Raw genomic sequence first — 15,847 nt, forward strand, 5'->3', positions numbered from 1 at the left:
ATTGGATCGATATCATCGAAAAAAAAATCGATATCGTCGAGTACATCGGGGACAATTAATTTCGTGCTCCGCCATTTTTCTTTTTCGCGCACACTCACTCGGATTTCACTCGTTCTTAATTAGTTTTCTTTTTTTTTCTTTCTTTTTTTCTTATATCATATTTATATATACATGTATCAACACTTCACAATGATCGAGATCTCATTTGACGATGAAACACGTCGAGTCTACGCGTGACGAGAGAACGATATTTTTGTTATTTTCTCGCGGTTTGGTGAGATGGGGGGCAGGATGGAGATGAGGGCAAAAACGAAATGGAGAAAAGAAAAGAATTGAGAAAGAGAAAAAGGAAAGGAAACGTCGTGTTCCTCGCGAAGTCCAAGACGAAACTATTCGACGTTAGGAGGAGATATAACCGAGAGAGCGCAGATAATATTTTATTAATCATTAAGCACATAGCCGTCGGTGCGTATAAGATAATGGGAATAATATCAGGCAATGACGATAATACTGTTTGTCGTGCACGTTAATTATTGGTCCGCGAGTTTAGTCGCGAGACGAACGCCCCGTCGGCGTTCGAGTCTACCGTTTTTCATTTTCATTCTATTTTCATTTTCATACATTCATTCACGTTACTTTACTGACCTGGTAATATCTGTTTTATCAAATGAATCAAATTATAATATCACATTATTCGTGATTATACTATCCGTAGTAATCTTAATATCAAGATCATCTTCTTCGAATTTCATATATCTACTTACCAGTCAAAGGAAAGGAAAACGAAAAAGAAAAAAAATTAAGATGGTACAGACTGAATAATTGTTCAAAGTTCATTATAATTAATCTATCTAATTCAAACATACGCTTACGTATTTTTAAATAAAAATACGACGGGATCATAAGATCTCACATACGTTTTCATTTATTACTCGTTATTCCGTAAATATTGTATACGTCGTCGTGTCGAAAGCCAATATGTATTTTACGTTTAATTACTTTTTCTCTCTTTATCTCGAAGGAATCCTACGGAGGGATCGTGAAATCGTAAAATCTTTCCTACAAATTCACTTGGCAAAATCGTCATGCAAACACGAGACGCGAATATTTCCTACAAAATTTTGTTATTCCCTCTTTTAAACAGAGTAACTGAGATTTTCTTTTCTTTCTTTTTCTTTTTTTCTTTCTCTTTCTTTCTATTCTGTCCATATGGAGAACATATCATCGTCTTTTTCCATTTCAGACGAAAACAATTAAAGAAGATACAATACGCGCTCTTTGTTTGCACTTAATCACGCGTCGAGCAAGCTTGAAAACGTTGTAAATTTAAACTCCTAATTGCGTCTATAAAATGAACGAACGAAGGCGTAGCCTTGTGGAGAATATTCAGTCATGTTAAAACAAGGAAGAAAGTAATAATACGTGTTACATATATGCGTTTCTTCGTTTAAAAAAATGATTTCTTCATGACTGACGTACATATATACTTAAATACGTGCTTCATAGCGATAAGAGATATAATTTTATCATTAGATCTATTCCATCGATCCAATTTTTATCATTATCGATTGGTAGGTATATATACTGCTTTGTAGCTGTTAGTAATTATGATTAGATATTATAAATGTCTCTGTACGTTGTATATTTTTTAGATTTTTTCTTTAAAAAGAATTTTAATAAGAAAAAGAAAAAGAAAGATTAGAAAATAATAACAAATACCCGTACCAATAGGATACTTTCTTCATCCTATGAAATTACCGACTCGAAGTGGAATATCACTTGAGTATTGACCCGTCTAATTACGCAAAATCACGCGTGTGTCACATCAAATCTTTGGACTTTCATCGAATCCTTCCCCGTCCCGTCGATTGAAAAAGCGTAAGGAAGGAAGGGAGTATGAAAAAATATAAGAAAAAAGAAAGAATTCTAGATTTTTGCAAAGACGATAACGAGGATGTGTGCTCACGTACGCACGGTATTGCGAACGCATCAGATTCTCATCGGGTTTGCGTTGTCCGCTGATAAGGGATTTCTACTAGAGTGATAAAAAATGGCCTCGTGTCGTGTTCATAACGAGCGATGACGCAAACCCTCTTCAAGATCTTTCCACGTTTCGTCCTTCTACCTCCCCTTTTATTCTCCCCCATTTTATTTTTATTTTCAATTTATTTATTTTTTCCTTCATCCCTTCTACTTCTTCTTCTTCCACTCATTTAAACTTGTTTTTCATTTTCCATCATCAGATATAAAAAACACAAAATGGTTGATTTATCGAGTAGCTATCAATCATTCTTTTTATTATTTTCCTCCTTTTTCATATTTTTATATTGTATATTTTTCTCATGAACAAATGAATTTTATTATCGAGTCTCTCGAGACAAAGCAAATGTTCTTCTTTGAATAACAACACCAAAGTTAATGAAAGATCGAAGATAAATTAGTTTCAAGTAACTTTCAAACGATCTATCGTTTTATTTTTCGTTTTTCTTGAAAAATATATCCAATGTGTCTATTCCAAAAACATATTTCCATCAGTTTGTTGATCACTCCAAAAGAAAAAAAAAAATATTCAAACTAATAAATAATCGAAGCCTTACGCGAAGAGAAGATTAACTCATCGAGATCTGTCATTGATGAGAAAGAGGACGGGGGTTCCGTGCCTTTGGAAAGAAACATTTCGAGAGATTCTCAGGCGAGTGCTCGCGACACCGTAACCATTCAACAAAATTTTGACTATCCGATCGTGGCTAATTATTTACATCACTTTCACCAGGCACTAATGTCGATAAAATGAAATCTTTCGATCGATCAGTACGTCCCTTCAGTTTCGACGAGTCAAACGTTTTTGGAGTCGATTCAAAACTCGGAAAAGTTAGAGGAACGCCACGGCCCTACACCTTCCTGGCGAATCCGACGACTGAAATTATCATTTTAGCTGATATAGTAGCTAATGTAAGGATGCAGTTTTATCTCTTATTATCATGGGAAACGAGATAAATCGCGATAGTGCCGTTTATTTTGACAGAGAGAGCGTGTGCGGTTGTTCGTGCCTGCTGTCTCGTCTGTTGAGAAGACCAACACTTATGTATATACCTGTATTATCCTGTTTTCTATTTCTTTTTTTCTTTTTTCTCTTTCTTCTTTCTTATCGTTTTTTTCATTTTTTCAGCAGTCCCTTTTGAAAGCTGTTAGATTTATCTTACGACTTCTACTTCAATGAACAATGAGAAAGAAAACGAAAGAGAGAGAGAGAGAGAGAGAGAGATGCAGGACTACCATAAGAATGATAAGAAAGAAACAGGATTGTTCAAATTTTCTCATTTTTGTTCGGTCTTTAAACTTGCTAGTTGTTGATTCTAATGATAAGATGAGATTTCGGTTGTTTGTATTCTCGTTAATTATAAGATAGTGATCCAGTTTGATTTTTGCTTGAATTTAGCATTATCTTTGATTTATTTTTTGATGAAGGTAGAATACTATAATTTAAGAGGATTTTGTTTTTTCAAGGGTAACACGTCCAATTTATTATTTGCTTATTGACATTTTTTTCTCTCGATCGATAAAAAATATTTTTTAGTTTTCTGTTTCTTTGAAAAACTCGAAGGATTAATATTGTACAAAGGTCTATAAAAAAAAGGCTGTGGAGTCTTTGCTTCGAGGAAAAATGCAATTCGTGTAAATGTCGATGTGTCGAACGTTTGTCATTAAATTTCTACTGAAAACTCGTCATCGGCAACGTTCGCACTTAATTTTGTTTTTTACGATAAGAACAAAACCCTTATCTGATCTTATACGTTGGTATATACATATATATATATAACGCAGAAACGTTCGTCTTTATTTGAAATTGTAAGTGGAAAGAAACTTCTCTTCGTATCAATGTTCTTAAATATTTTATTAATTAGCATTGTAATCATTAAGATACAAATACCTTTACCTGTCAAATGGTTATTATTTCTAAAATTATTGAATAAACTTCAATGATCATCCCTTTGCGTTTCGTCATGTGAAAGACAGATCGCGTGAAGTGGTGTGAATCATATTAGTATTTTGCAATAGATCGATTTGTTCATTTTTTATTATCCTTCTCGAAACGTTCATTTTTTACGATATAGGAAATACAAGTAAAACTTCGTAATAATGATCGAGAAGAACGTACAATATTTCAGTGAAAAGAATAATTCGCAAAATTCTCAAGTAGTCATTCGGGTCACCTTATCGTTTCTTGCGACAACATTTTTCAAATCTTTTTGATCATGTTTGTTCATCTTCTTTCTCTCTCTCTCTCTCTCTCTCTCTTCTTCTTTTTTTACTTTATTCGTGTAACCGTAGAAAAGGTATACGTGCCATAAACTCTTCCCTTAGCCACTTACTTATAAGTACTTACGTTTTCTTATCAGCAAGTCAAAATATTAGTTCGAGAACGAGCTTACGATGTTCATGATTTCTATCGCAACGAATTCATCGGTATCGCCGAATCAACGACGAACCAAATACGTGAGAACGATTCTTCCAGTCAATGTATCGATTCATCTTTTCATTTGATTTCATGTTTTTGAGCAAAGGTTACAAAATTTTCCAAAGAACATACGTATTTATGTAGATATATAAGTAATACTTATCTGTTTATTTTATTTTTGTTTTCTTTTTAAGTAAAGTTCATTTAACATTTTCTCCTCGAAATTTTATTGTTTGCTTGAGATCGATTAATTAAATTAATTTTTTACAAAATATAAATCTTATTTTGGAATATACATAACATACCCGTTGTTTCCATATTTTATTTTAATTTTTTAATTTTTTTTTATTTTTTCTTAATTAATATACTTATATTATTTTATTACAGAAAAGTTTCAAGATAAAAATTCTGTATTCTTACGTATCTAAACGTTATCTCATGTCAGCCTTAGGCATTTTTAACTTTTTATCTGCGGCTCGATCGAGTCCCTGGATGATTGATCGATCGATCGACCAAGAAGATCGATTCGTTACAAAACAATACAGGAACGAATTCGTGTTATGCAAGAAACGATTAATGAAAAGAAAATATCGCTACATTTAAGAATCTATCGTTGATTCTTCTATTAAATTACATAGGCCATGTGTTTCACCAATTAGAAAAGATACAAATAGAGAAAAAGATAGATAATTAATTTAAATTATAATATAAAACACGTGAGCGGATATATAGTATCGAAAACGTAAAATTATGAATGTAGAAAAACGATCATTTTAATGATTAAATATTAATCCTATGATTAATAGCATGGATTAAACGATAAATCACGTCTATAATATTAACAACAAAATATAATCATTTATTAAGCATAAAAATTAATTATTAATAATTTGAGACGATCATCCCCTAAATACAAAAATTGTATCGAAGGAAAATAAAAAATGGCAAATAGAGCTTAGTAATGATGGCTGGCATGATGTCAACGTTAACATCGTCGTCATCGCCGTCATCTTCGTTCTTCACTCCGATTTCATCGCCCTTCCCTTCCCTTATCTTGTTCGTTGCCAACTTCAACGTGGATATTCGATAAGAAAAATAAACAAGCGTGTATCCCTCTGCTTGCTTTTTTTCCTGTCCATCGATTTTTCTCCCCCTGTTCCTCCATTCCAATCTTCTATTTCTCTCTTTCTCATTTAAACTTATCCATTTTCTCTATACTTGTCTCTTTCCAATACACACACGCAACACACACACCTTCACGTATAAACGTTTTAATATATCTTCTATCTTTCTCTTCCATACACTCTACCTGAGGTACCTATCCTTTCCTACCTATCGATCTAGTCTCTCAGTAAACTCATTTTCGTCATCGAAGAAAATACAGGTACTTTCCCTAGTCGGACTATTTGAACAGAGACTTCCAAACACTTCCACAAATTCAATAAATGTTTATGTTTGAAAATTCCCTCAAATTTGAAAAAATTCCGTTCAATTGGATTCTCTGCTATCATTAATTATTTTTTTTCCTTTTCTTTTTACCTACTCAAGATCTTATTTCTAGATATCCTTAAGTTATCCCAAAAATGATCAAGCATAGAACAGTTGAAAAAAAGAAATTCATCAGAGATAAGTATAATAATATATTAAAAGAGATCAATCGATCAATTGAACGAATAAAGATCGCGAAGCGTTCGTTCGTTCGAAGCATTGTGGTGTTACGATGGTACATGGACAGAGACAACAGGCGCAGAAAGGATAATATCGGACGGAGAAGTGACCAATGAGGTGCGAGGGTCCGCCCAAACGACTGCTCGAGTTACTTCCTCCAGCGTTTCGCTGCCTGTTGCAACGCTTTTCTCCCCTCTTTCCCTCGAATCGAATGGTAGACTGCACAATAAACTCTCTTTCTCTCTCTCTCTTTCTCTTCCTCTCCTTTTCATACGGATACTTAACACCCGCCATTGCTGAATCAAACAAAAGGAAAAAGCGGGAGAGACAGTATTGCTGTAGTCGAATGTAGTCGAGCATAAAAAAAGTCATATTTCCACTGACATTCCCCAAAGCTCTTCAAACTCTTTCTCTCTTTCTCACTCTATCTCTTTCTTTCCTTCTTTTCGTATCTTTCTAACTCATTCGCACTTCGTATATCGCCTCGTGCAGCACCTCGAGTTCGCTCTCCTCATCAGTTCGACTTGGTGACTCGAACGTTTCACCCGTTTTCTTGTTCTTTCTTCTTCTTCTTCTTCTGCTTCTTCTGTCGCTTCTTCCTTCCTCACTTCCTTCCTCACTTCCTTTCCTTCCTCATTTTCTCTCTGTCGTTTTGACAACCATTTATTATTATTCTTTTAAATATTTTTCTACTTTTTTTTTACTTCGAGTTTGTACTCACGGAGAAAGTGGATGTACGTGTGGAATGTTTTTGTATACTTGTGAGATATATAATTAGACAGAAAGAGAAACTAAAGTAGTTTAGTGCATGAAGAAACAAATTTATTATAAAAGTACGAACTATTCTGTTGAACAAATGCGACACACAGCTGCTGAGGTAATTTTGTTTGCTTTTTATTTTGAAAAATGTCTACTTTCTCATTCTTTTATCTCAAGAAATGATTGTTTTTGTTAATTGCATTTTACAGTTAGCGATAAACTTGAAAGGATTTTTATAATTGTATCGAATGCTTGCGGATAACAATAGTGTAAATATTGTTAGTTTATTGTAGATAGAAAGGATTACTTTTTTCTTAAGAAAAGTATTATAGTTATTGAGATAGAATATGATAAAGATATACGATCATTTGTATTATGAATGACAACAATTTTATTCATCTAATATGGAAAGTGATATTTTTCCAAACTAATATTTGATATGACATATCATAATGATATCAAAATTTATTTCGTTGATATTTACTATATTTAAATTAGTTAAATCGATATACTTATATAACTTTCATTTCGAATAATAATTTATCGATTTTCTCACCATACTTACTCCAAAATACTATTAATTTTAATATAGAGAAGAGGTTGAAAAGAAAGAGAGAGATAGAGAAACATATTTCAGCCTGAATTCCGATTTGTTTGAACTTGGATACGCTACAAAAATTCATTCGCCTTTCACGAATTCAATCGGTGTAAGAAAAATAAAAATAAAAAAGAACAAAATAAACGAGAGGACATTTAAAGTCAGTTTAAAAATTCGGTCAACTTGAAAGCGATCGTAAAACGTTTTTTTCGCAAACGATCTCGGCAAACTTTTCCGTAAAAAGAATATCGTCGAAAGTTGTCTCGTAGAATTTTGTCCAACACGAGTGGATGATCCGGCGGAAATCGTGCGACGTCTTTGCCAAAGAAAGAGGAGTCGTGTCGCGTGCTCGTCGTAACCGGAAGTCAAACTAACATCTGACGGATCTCCGAACGGAAATGTGACGCGTACATTGTAAATAGAACGTCTCCTAACATTTTTCTGGAGACGGACGAGGTGTGTCTACGTTGCTCTACCTTCCTCTCCCCGGCCCGCCCTCGTCAACTTTCCCGCTCCACTCATCTTATTTTACCTGTCCTGTCATCGTTCAACAAACTCTCTAATTCTATCTCTGTCCTTTTCAAACTTAACTAAAGGTGTCGCGTGCCCAAACGAGATTTCTTACTCCCACCACTGTTTAAGGGGGATGACTAATATCTTTGCACGTATTAATTCATTTGATTTCCCGTTTTAACTTAGTTTCGAAATATTTCTCGAGATTTGTATTTTTGTGTGTGTATCATCGATCACCTATCGATATTTTTGATAATTTCAAAAGTAATAAGATGAATAAGAATTCATCGAAATTCGTGTATTTGTATTATATATGTGTGTGTGCGTGTGCCTGTGTTTGGTGTTATAGGATATGATGAAGGAGACATTGGTGAAACAGGACATAAAGATAGAGTGGGAAGGGCATCATTCGGGCGAAAGTTCCCCTCAATTACATGTCACGGAAGAACCCTCTGATAGTCCGCAAAGTGTTATCACTTCGAAGAGACACGTTAGAACGATCACTACTGCGGGACATATTACGGAAAGTATAGCAGAGATTGAAGCTGAATCCCCGGATTCGAATGCTGTTTCGAGTAATCTTCAACAAACTATGCATCAACATCAACACTCGGATCAAGATCAGCATGGATATCAAGACGAGCAGCAACAACAGCAAACGCAGCAGCAAGGACAACAACAGTATGTGCAGATTTCTCACGCGAATAATACAGAAGAACAGCAGAGAGATGGTAACGATCAACAACATGTTGTCTATGCGACTAGAAATGGACAGGATGGGAGCGTTGAAGTTTCCGATGGTGCTGATTCAACGATAACTCTCACTATTAAACAATCACCTAGGTATTTATAATCATAATGAATCTTAATCATTAAAAAGTGTCTTGTAAATTTCTTTTATTGAAATATCATCATTCTCGCGATTTTTCTTTATAAAGATATGAGAATACGGGAGGAACAACGGAAAGGAATGAAGTAGGCCGTATTTATGCTTACACTAATGAGAATCAGGAACTAAGGAGAGAGAATAATATGATCACGTTGCAAGTACAAGACAACAGTCGTCGTGGTCAACAAACAACGACGCATCATAGGTACAGTCCTCGTGAGAGTAATCATAGTGCCAGCAACACAGCCAATAGTACACCGAGGTATCAAACCTCACCAGCTCTTCCTACTACGGAGGATTATGAAACGTCAGGAATAGTTAGCCAGTCAGGAGGAAATGTACAGCTCAGTTCACCCACACCCACTTATTCCCCGCCAATCGATGGCATACGCACGAATCAACATCAACAGCAATTAGTTGCCTCTGGTTACTCCGACGCAGCTGTCGCTGCGACGATCAAATACGATACCGAAGTGGCCGTTGCCACGGAAAATATCAAAGTTTCGAGTACCTACACAACCCTCGAGACCGTCGCCATACCACCCTCGCAGACGGTTCAATATACTCAATATATATCAGGTAGTGAAACTTTTCAACAAGCTCCAACGTATACATATCCAAAGCCATCGGAACTTTTTATCACTTACCCACCTACTAGTCATCCTGGACCCCGATGCGCCGAAGTTAGTATTTAATGTTCCATTCTTATTAAATTTACTGTAATGATATAACTTGAAACGCCAACATGACATCTTTATTATTCAACAGGTCGAGTCTCCCAACAGCGCCTACATCAAAGGTGACCCAACATTAGCATCGTCTTTAGGCTCGACACGTACAGTCTCTCTTCATTACGAACAACCAGGCTCTCCGGGATCTCAAGTCACTCTCTATGGACCTAGCGCAGCTACGTCTTATCAGTACATTAAACCTAGCAACGACCCATATTGGCCTACCAGTGGCACACCTTCACCTCCAACGTCTCTTGAATACGTTCAAACTTATCCCAACGTGACAACAATAGTTAGCGACGCTGCAAATATGCAACTCTATTCGGGTGGTGGTTACAGTGTCGCAACAACTGCTGGAAATGGTCTATCTGGCCCCTGGCAAACCATTTCGGGTGCAGAAGAATCCTTCGATGGTGCCGTGATCGCTAGCGAACAAAAGGATTGCTTAAATTGTGCCAGCACCATGACACCCTTCTGGAAACGCGACGGTACCGGACATTATATTTGCAACGTATGTGGTGTTATCAGCAAGATGAACGGCACCAACAGACAACCGATCAGATGCGGCAAGCCAAAACAGTCGGTCGTGCCGGTAAACATTGTGCGAATCTTCATCTTATAGTTGTTACATTTTTAAATCTTTGTGTACAAACGTCTATGTCTCCTTTAGACAAAATTCTCCTAATCTCTAATCACGTACAAAGCTTAAACTTTTCTTTTAATATCGTTAAAATTGCTTCAATTAAATGCGATATGAGTATATTGTCTATGTTTAGTCAAAAGTCATTTATTAACATTTATGCTAATTATTGTTCGTCAAACAAATTTTTAATGGAAAGTATCAGGTTTGAGAAAAATATGTTTTTTGTTAATACTTTCACACACTACTGATTAACGCCTTTTATGAAGTAATGGCTAATTTAATAAAGTAATTTTCTCATAAATAAAGATAAAAACGTGGTTATTAACTTTTGACTGAACATAGATGATATGTACGTTTGTTTTAAGCTACAATCGTATAGTATTCATGCGAATCATTGTCTACTATTAGTCACGGAGATAATTTTAGGTATCGTAGAAACAAATGAGAAAAAATTAGGAGATCTAGTTCTTCTTCTTCTTTCTTGAATTTTTTTTTAAGTTTTTTTTTGTCTCTGTTCGATCAATGGACAGAAAGTTTGACCATCGACGAAACGAGGTCAGCAATGTTTGTGCTGATAAATGTTCTTGTCCGTGGTACATCTCACATGACTTCAATATTAAATAATGTTTGTAGCTTTCCTTTACGTGTGCGTCGTCCCTCGCGTTGATCCAAGACAGTGAGAAGACGTTCGTTATCTTTAACCGAGCAAATAACTACTCTCGGAGCTCACGGCGGCTGTTGTTTGCTCTAGTTTCCTTACCCGGAGCACACTCCTATTTTCGTGATCTCGAACGTCAAGCGACTCATTAAGATTTTCCTTTAAAATACATCGTTCAAATAATCGTCTTATTAACAATAAGAATATTTTCATTCTTATATTACAGGCTAATGTAAGAAGGACAGGGGTGCAATGTGCAAACTGTAGAACAAGTAACACGACTTTATGGCGACGAAACAACAACGGCGAACCCGTGTGCAATGCCTGCGGTCTTTACTTCAAACTACACAATGTAAGTATCAAATAATTCTATTTTAAAATTCATTCTTATTAACCGTTATCTTCAAATTTCATTTAAGAACTAAATCTTGAAAATAATAATCTCTATAAAAAAACGAAACGATTTATGTATTTCTCGAAACTTACGAAAAGAACGAGATGTTTACTCGAGGTGCACTTATTCGCGATTGATCGTATTGTTTGCACAATTGCTGACTAATTAAACACGAAAGTCTCTATAAAAATCTTCTTACAAAGAATTTTAGGCGAAACTTCGTTTAACATACCATTTTCAAGTAATGTCAAAGTAATAATCTTTCCGGTTTTTCTTTTTTTTTTTCACTTTTTCAATTAAATAAATGATCGATAGATATTTTATTTTTCAACAAATCATTTGGATTAATTAGATCTATTTATACTTAATTTTAAAGGAATAGCACACGCATACACGAACGCACCCACATAAGGTGGATAACTGAGATCGTCTCGTTGTGATCGTTTTTACGTAAGAATGTGAAGCAAATAGGCTGATATCGGGCGAAGTATAAAAAAAATATAGAAACGTTGACGCGGAACAATAAAAGACGCGGGTTAAAGCAAATGCAGTAAAGGCAGCAAATAAAGGAGGTCGAATCTCTTTCTCTCTCTCTCTCTCTCTCTCTTTCTCTCTTTCTTTCGCGGCAGTTATATGGTCCTGTGTACTTTAACAATGTGTCATCTCTTTTTCTTTTTATTTCCCTTCTTCTCTCTTTTCATTCTTTCCTCTCTCTCTCTCTCTCTCTCTCTTTCTCTTTGCACGCAAGACCCTTCTTCTTGCGTGGGTTGACAGCAGTATATAAGGAGGCGCAAAGCTAGCACACGCAAAATAAACAAGTCATCTCCGGTTTCTGCTCCTCTCGTTCTACTCCTGGAAGCGAGTACCCAAACGATATCGAAAAAGATTACTTTTACGTCCATTCTTTTTTTTATTTCTATATCTTTTTATCTGTCTACTCGCATGCGTTGTTTATAAAACTTGTAATTCAATTGTAGTTTAAAAACTAAAAAAAAAAGATATAAATTGTTCAGCAAGTATATAAATATGATATGTTGATGCATATATAATACTTATTGATAACGTGTTACAACAAAATCACTCGAAGAAGTTCAAACAATTCTATGTCGATTGATTTTTGATCTTATCGGTCTTGTTAAAATTACTTAACTTGGGAAATTGCATCGATGTATTATCTTACCTTGGAATTCATTTGAATGATAAATAGAAGAAAAAAAAGGGAGTTAAGAGTTGATTGATGAAAAATCGAATGAAATCGCGAAGAAAATAAAAAGGAAAAAAAAGAATTGTAAGTTCTTCATTCGAAGGTAATTAGAAAAAAAAAAAGGTGAAATAGTTTAAGTCGTTGCACAATCATTTTCTATTGATTCGCGATCGTCATCGCTTCGGCGAAGAAGTTTTTTTTTCTTTTTTGTAGTTTACCCTTTCGAGATAGATGCGACACTTTACGGCACTTGGACAGCACAGTGTAAATCATTTTTAATTAACATTAATCTCGTTGCGATTGGTCAGCTAGCTCTTATCACGAAATTTTTGTCGATCGTTCAGTTACGATAAGAGAACCGGCTGAATTGTTTTTGTAACGTTCTTTCCTTGAAAACGCGGAGAGTCATCAGATTATCATCGATAGATCTTTTTTCTTTTTTTTGTTGGCGTGAAAGGGGGGGGGGAGAGGGAGGGTTTAATTTTCGATTCTTAAAAAAATTACTTCAACAACGCAAATAATAATTTACCTGTATTTCTATTATTGTTATTATTATTATTTCTTTTTTAAAATTTTATTTTGTCATCATACTTATATACCACGAAAAAATCTTTGATATCGTTAAAGCAAATTGATCGAAGTTTACATTTGGAAAGATTTAAGACTTTTCCGAACAATAATGCAATAGCATAAGCGTTGTTTAATAACTGCACTTTGTAATATTGTTTACGAGTATGCTTAGAATTTCGATGCTATTAGCAATAGTTTTTGAATCATCGACATTATTTTTAAATTATAATAATGCGAGATTTAGTAGCCTCTATATCAAATAAAATAAACATTCGTGAGGAAATTGACCATGGGCCTTGAAAACGTCAGACCTATAGGTTTAAGTTCCGGTTCAATCGGTCCAGCGGCCCAATTTTTTCACGAATCCTACAATAATTATTTCAATTACTACAAAAATTAATTTAACGTTAATTATAAGAATTTTTAGAACATGATAATTCCAATAATTATTTATCTAATTCATTATTATCTTATTTTTTGTTGCCACGTCTTTTTTCATTTCTTCAGTTTACATTAGATTTACGTTAAATAATTTTCCTATTATTATATATTTCAATAAAAATAATATGCACGCGCCTTCCTTAAATAAATTATTATTATAAATATGTAATAAATATATTATAATAAATTAATATATATATATATCATTATATTTTTTTTCCTCTTCTTTTGTTTCATATTATTCTTATTTTCTTGTTTTTTATTCTATATTAAGTGATACGTAAAGTAAATAAAAATTACAGGTAAACAGGCCGTTGAGCATGAAAAAGGAAGGAATACAAACGCGAAAGAGGAAACCAAAGAATCATTCGGGTGTAAGTGGGAATCTTCCTGGACCGAGCGGTATCAAGACCGAGATTAAGTCCAGCTTACTCGGTGAGTCTCTGGTGAGCAAGTTACATTATTTCGTTACGATTTATTGGCAAGAACAAGAACAAGAAAAAAAAAGAAAAAAGAAGAACTACCCAAATAGAATTAAAATTTCTTTTGAAATTTTATTTTTTTTTCTTCTTCTTTATCGTCCTTTCTTCGTTTCTCTATTTCCTTACCTCCTTTTTTTACACGTCAACACGTTTATTGTTTAATATGTGTTTGAAAAATCGTTCGATTAGGTGTACCTACAGGCAATAAAAAGAAAGTATCTACCTTATACAAGAATGTAAACAAATGTTCGGTTTGCCTTTTATTTTTATTTTCTTCTTCTCGCGTTCGTTGGAAAACAAAAATCTTTTTCTATTTGTTTCTTTTATTTTTTCTTTTATTTTTCCTTTACTGTTCAATCGAAAAATAAATCGAGCTATCTTGCGCGACTACGATTTATTATCTTAAAGTACACAACATATTTCTATGTAGCAGTTAGAAAAATGCACGGATGTAATGCGAATTTCATTGCAGCGATCGCGTAAAATAAATCGCACTATTTCCCTTTCTCTCTCGGATTCATGATCGGCATATAAGATAACGATAAGTGATTTTTCTTGAAATGTCGATCGAGGGAAAGAAACATACGGAGGGAAAGAGAGAAAGAGTTATTACTATTTTTCTTTTTATTTCTCTTTTTGTCTCATTTCCACTTCGAATTGTAATCTATTGGCAATATGTTTTTTATAAAGATGAATATTTTTAAATGAATACAAAATACGTATATATGTATTTTTTTCGAAATAATGGTACAATTGTAATAGAAAATAAAATTACATCTTAGATTCGTCATTGATAATTTAATGATCATTATCATTATAAATATTATTATTATTATTATTAACAATGAAATAATAACTTTTAAGATGATAATCAATAATAAAAGAAAAAAGAGAAGAAAGAACAAAATAATGAGATAAATTACAAAAATGTTGAAAGTCTTATCGATCAATCTTTTGTTTTGTTTGTTAATATTGCAGTGGACTCGTTGCAGTTGAACATGTTTGCAAGCGGGGGTGGGGGTGAAGGGGTAGAAGAACATTGTCTTCCTGTAGGTACACCAACAACGGCACAATTAGGGCATGCACATTCGCCCCTCACATTACCTACTGTCGCCGTATTGAATCGTCAAACTACCCTTACGTAAGTGAGCAACCCTCATTACGCGTAATCTCTTCTTGAAATATATTAAGTTCGATTAAAGATTTATGAAGATCTAAAAAAAGAAAAATAGGCAATCGTTTGAATTAAACAAAGTGTTATTTTTTTTTCTACTTTGCATCGTCCGAGTGAATCCAATTGTTGAACGATTTTGGTTTTTTTTGCATTGTTTTCTTTTTAAGAATTTGATGTACGCATTTAAGTATGTATTTTTGTAGTATGCTATAACTAATGAATTTTTATTGGACGTGTTGCAGCGTGCCACCACTAGAACCAATCACTAGTCAGCCCAACGGTGACCTGGTCTCGGTCATAACTTCAACGACAACGGCCCATGCTGAGAGATCGTAGAATTGTTTTTTCATTTTGATCTTATGTAATAGATTTATTAGAGAAGAAACTAAACGTATATCATATACGTAGGAAATGTTTAACGTCGGAGCATTTTCGTTGGCTCCGTGACGGTGATAAAGAAAGGCTCAAAAATGAGAAGGAAAACTTTCTTACTTAAAGAAATGGACTTTTGTTAAAGAAAATTCATTAAATACAATTAAAATATAACGCAAATTGATTAATGAAGAAATATTTTCTATAGGGAAAACGGATAATCGCTTGCGATACGTTTTAATTTCAGTGCAGTGTAATAAATCGATGTATGCATTATTTAGCTTAATCACCT

General features: G+C 34.1%; 1 protein-coding gene across 1 annotated transcript; it reads left to right on the top strand.

The window, feature by feature from the left end:
• Positions 1-8,349: 8,349 nt before the first annotated feature.
• Positions 8,350-15,519, top strand: LOC122516566 (mediator of RNA polymerase II transcription subunit 15-like). Its single transcript, XM_043634477.1, has 7 exons — positions 8,350-8,840; positions 8,936-9,569; positions 9,655-10,209; positions 11,145-11,270; positions 13,830-13,962; positions 14,988-15,150; positions 15,426-15,519. Exons 1-7 carry the CDS (start codon positions 8,350-8,352, stop codon positions 15,517-15,519), a joined length of 2,196 nt encoding a protein of 731 aa, XP_043490412.1.
• The last annotated feature ends 328 nt before the right edge of the window (positions 15,520-15,847 follow it).

This window comes from Polistes fuscatus, unplaced genomic scaffold, assembly GCF_010416935.1.
Source record: "Polistes fuscatus isolate 324 unplaced genomic scaffold, CU_Pfus_HIC Scaffold2, whole genome shotgun sequence".
Taxonomy (NCBI): domain Eukaryota; kingdom Metazoa; phylum Arthropoda; class Insecta; order Hymenoptera; family Vespidae; genus Polistes; species Polistes fuscatus.

Excerpts from the sequence above, each read along its gene's own strand:
- LOC122516566 (XM_043634477.1), top strand. The coding sequence starts at position 8,350 with ATGATGAAGGAGACATTGGTGAAACAGGACATAAAGATAGAGTGGGAA. Across the intron at positions 9,570-9,654 it reads CTGGACCCCGATGCGCCGAA|GTCGAGTCTCCCAACAGCGC; the intron begins GTTAGTATTTAA and ends ATTATTCAACAG. Across the intron at positions 13,963-14,987 it reads GATTAAGTCCAGCTTACTCG|TGGACTCGTTGCAGTTGAAC; the intron begins GTGAGTCTCTGG and ends TTAATATTGCAG.